The 2,684-nt window shown below is 32.3% G+C and overlaps 2 protein-coding genes across 2 annotated transcripts; one reads left to right on the top strand and one right to left on the bottom strand.

Annotated features, from left to right (window-relative positions):
• The first annotated feature begins 241 nt into the window (after positions 1–241).
• Positions 242–1,197, top strand: LOC109585940 (O-methyltransferase 7-like). Its single transcript, XM_020002096.1, has 3 exons — positions 242–374; positions 425–581; positions 935–1,197. The coding sequence occupies exons 1-3, from the start codon at positions 310–312 to the stop codon at positions 1,106–1,108; spliced, it is 396 nt and encodes a 131-aa protein (XP_019857655.1). The 5' UTR covers positions 242–309; the 3' UTR covers positions 1,109–1,197.
• Positions 1,198–1,528: 331 nt separating this feature from the next.
• LOC109585939 (uncharacterized) lies at positions 1,529–2,675 on the bottom strand. Its single transcript, XM_020002095.1, has 5 exons — positions 2,467–2,675; positions 2,358–2,417; positions 2,218–2,280; positions 2,044–2,106; positions 1,529–1,979 (listed from the first exon to the last, which is right to left on the bottom strand). Exons 1-5 carry the CDS (start codon positions 2,627–2,629, stop codon positions 1,678–1,680), a joined length of 651 nt encoding a protein of 216 aa, XP_019857654.1. The 5' UTR covers positions 2,630–2,675; the 3' UTR covers positions 1,529–1,677.
• Between the last annotated feature and the right edge of the window lie 9 nt (positions 2,676–2,684).

Here is a 2,684-nt window from a genome sequence, read left to right as displayed (position 1 = left end):
TGTTGTACAATACAGTGCAAAATTTTTGAGGGCTGTAAATTTCATGGATTTTGCAATTTTTGTGGAAATTATTTCTGCAAAAATCAAATTATTTACGGTATAAGATGGCAGATAGCATAAATTTGTGAAAATTAAATCTGCAAAATTTTTAAGCAAATTAGCAAAATTTACAGCCCTCAAAAATAATCTTGCACAATACAGTAATAACAATTAATCCTAGCTTTGACAGTTACAATACACTGCATGGTTGGTCTTTAAAATCTTTTGTTTTTTCTCTCTTTTTAATTTATCAGAGATTATGTGAAAGGTATGAATGTTGAGGAACACATTTCACTTGTGTCTGGTAATTTTACTGACAAGCTTCCACAATTTGAGTAAGAACAATAAAACAATAATTATCAATAATAATCATCCTCTCTCTCAGTTGTAATTGTTATATTTTAAAGGATATTCTACAGAATTGGTCAGATGAAGATGCTCTGCTGATATTATCTAAAGTTGAATCAGTTGCTAAGAGAAATAAGAGTCGTCTTGTGATTATTGAGAACATGATGCACACTGGCCACCATGCAGAAGAGAAGGTAAGAGAGAGAGAGAGATTGAAGCCAAAGACCCTGCAGGGACATTGGTTTAATTTTGAAGCATCTTTAAAAATTTGTAAAAAATCTTAATATAATCAGAATTAGCTCGAATTTTTTCCGCAACATAAGTACATGTATATGTATCAGGAACTGTAATAAAAATGGAGAATTCTCTCCTAGCCTGTGACCCTGTACCATAGTACAGGGATTTTAATTTGTCATATTATTATAGTTTGGTCAAACATTGTACACTAAAACACAATATTATGTGCTTTAGTGCACAGTGATATGTACATGCTTGAATCTAATTTTCGTTTTCCTCCTCTCTCTCTCTCTCTCTATTTCTATTTCAGTTAAAGTCATTTCTTGATCTCACAATGATGTCATTCAATCCGTCACATTCTCATCTCCGTACAGTTGATGAATTGTTCTTTCTTCTTCAATCAACAGGTTTCACAGACCCACAGCTTTACTTCACTTGTACTACCTACAACATCATTGAAACCTATCCTAAAACTAATCAGTGATGGGTGGAGTAGAGGTGTGGCTTCAAATCATATACCATATGGAGATATTCTTAATACAATGAAATGATCATTAATGTACATGTGTTATCAATTCTGTATCTAATTTTTGTGATTAATTTTTAAAATTATAGTTCATTGCCTTCTTTAGAATTCTTCATTTTTATTACTGACTTTCATTGCATTGAAAGCATTCAAAGGAAGAGGATCAAGTCATGAAATTTTAACTATAAATACATTTGTACTCATGCTATAATCCCTCAATAGTATAGTCATTAAGTTGTTATGAAGCTTTCTCCAATGACTCCTCCCCATGCATTAATGTTTAGTAATTGGCCTATCAGCTTTCAAGCTAAAGTACTGATATTCCATGGAAAGTGAACAGTAGCTATCAGTTGCTGCATTATGATGGCTCCTCACTTGTATAATTGGCAAAATAATGTATTGTATAATTAAGAAGATAAAACAAAGAATAACTTATAATAATTCAGTGTATTATAAGCACACAGGCAAATGCAGTGTATAATGTAAAATGTTAATAAGTATGTGTACATGCATGTATCTTATTATTATTATTGATAATTATCACGGGCTCTGTCTGATGATAGAAATCCTTCCACTTCAGCTTTTACTCTTCCAAGTTCCTCTGAAAAATCATCACAAACTTGAAGTACTTTCCTCCAGGTCACTCCTTTATCCAAGTCTATCCATCTCTTGAACACTAGTATGAGGTGAGTAGTAGCAGTCCCTGGAGTAGGTAGCAGGTCATCCACTTCAACATCAAGTGCAGTACCAATGAGCATGTAATGGGCAGCAGAACTTTTGAATAACCTAAGGAGGTCACTCTTTTCAGGCTTCTTGTCTAACAGGAGGTCTGCATTAAAATAATAGCAATATAAAGCAATAATATGATAAAAATAAAGTTAACAGTTCCTTACTTTTATATGATGATTGGTCATGAACTTGTTTTGTTTGTGTTCCATTGTTACTCTCAACAGGTCCTATACACAAGTGATAAATTATAAATAATAATCATTAGCATACACATACGTACATGTACGTTATGATAAAAAATAACAATAATAACAACAACAACAACAATAGTTCCTTACTTTCATCTGATGACTGATCATTATCTTGTTCTGTTTGTTTTTCATTGTTACTCTCAACAGGTCCTAAATGATTTTTAAAAATAATAAAAACAACAACAATAATAATAATGATATTAATAATAATAACAATAATTCTTTACTTTCATCTGATGGCTGATCAATATCTTGTTTTGTTTGTGTTCCATTGTTACCAACAGGTCCTATACACAGGTGACAAATTATAAATAATAATTATTAGTATACACATACCTTGTGCATCATTAAACCAGGTCCAGTAGTCATCACTAAGAGCAGGAGATTCACCACAAACTGTACAATCAGCTACTTTATGGTGACCTTCATTTACAATGCAATAGCAGCTCTCATTGTAAGGGCAAGCAAATGCATTGACGTGATTATGCTTGAGGTGCATGGCATCACTGCTATTATCAATAGCTGTTGTGAGTAGCTTACGTACTAATAGACAA

The sequence above is a fragment of the Amphimedon queenslandica genome, unplaced genomic scaffold (genome assembly GCF_000090795.2).
Source record: "Amphimedon queenslandica unplaced genomic scaffold, v1.1 AMPQUscaffold_12981, whole genome shotgun sequence".
In the NCBI taxonomy this organism is placed as follows: Eukaryota; Metazoa; Porifera; class Demospongiae; order Haplosclerida; family Niphatidae; genus Amphimedon; species Amphimedon queenslandica.
The sequence above is the reverse complement of the archived record's forward strand: the minus strand, read 5'-3'. Positions and strand labels throughout refer to the sequence as shown.

What these genes read in the sequence shown, in the direction of transcription:
- LOC109585940 (XM_020002096.1), top strand. Translation starts at nt 310, where the DNA reads ATGAATGTTGAGGAACACATTTCACTTGTGTCTGGTAATTTTACTGAC. An exon ending in GACAAGCTTCCACAATTTGA is followed by an intron (nt 375 to 424) that starts GTAAGAACAATA and finishes CCTCTCTCTCAG; the next exon opens with TTGTAATTGTTATATTTTAA. An exon ending in GCCACCATGCAGAAGAGAAG is followed by an intron (nt 582 to 934) that starts GTAAGAGAGAGA and finishes TTTCTATTTCAG; the next exon opens with TTAAAGTCATTTCTTGATCT.
- LOC109585939 (XM_020002095.1), bottom strand. Translation starts at nt 2,629, where the DNA reads ATGCACCTCAAGCATAATCACGTCAATGCATTTGCTTGCCCTTACAAT. An exon ending in TGATCAGTCATCAGATGAAA is followed by an intron (nt 2,107 to 2,217) that starts GTAAGGAACTAT and finishes ACTTGTGTATAG; the next exon opens with GACCTGTTGAGAGTAACAAT. An exon ending in TGACCAATCATCATATAAAA is followed by an intron (nt 1,980 to 2,043) that starts GTAAGGAACTGT and finishes ATTTTAATGCAG; the next exon opens with ACCTCCTGTTAGACAAGAAG.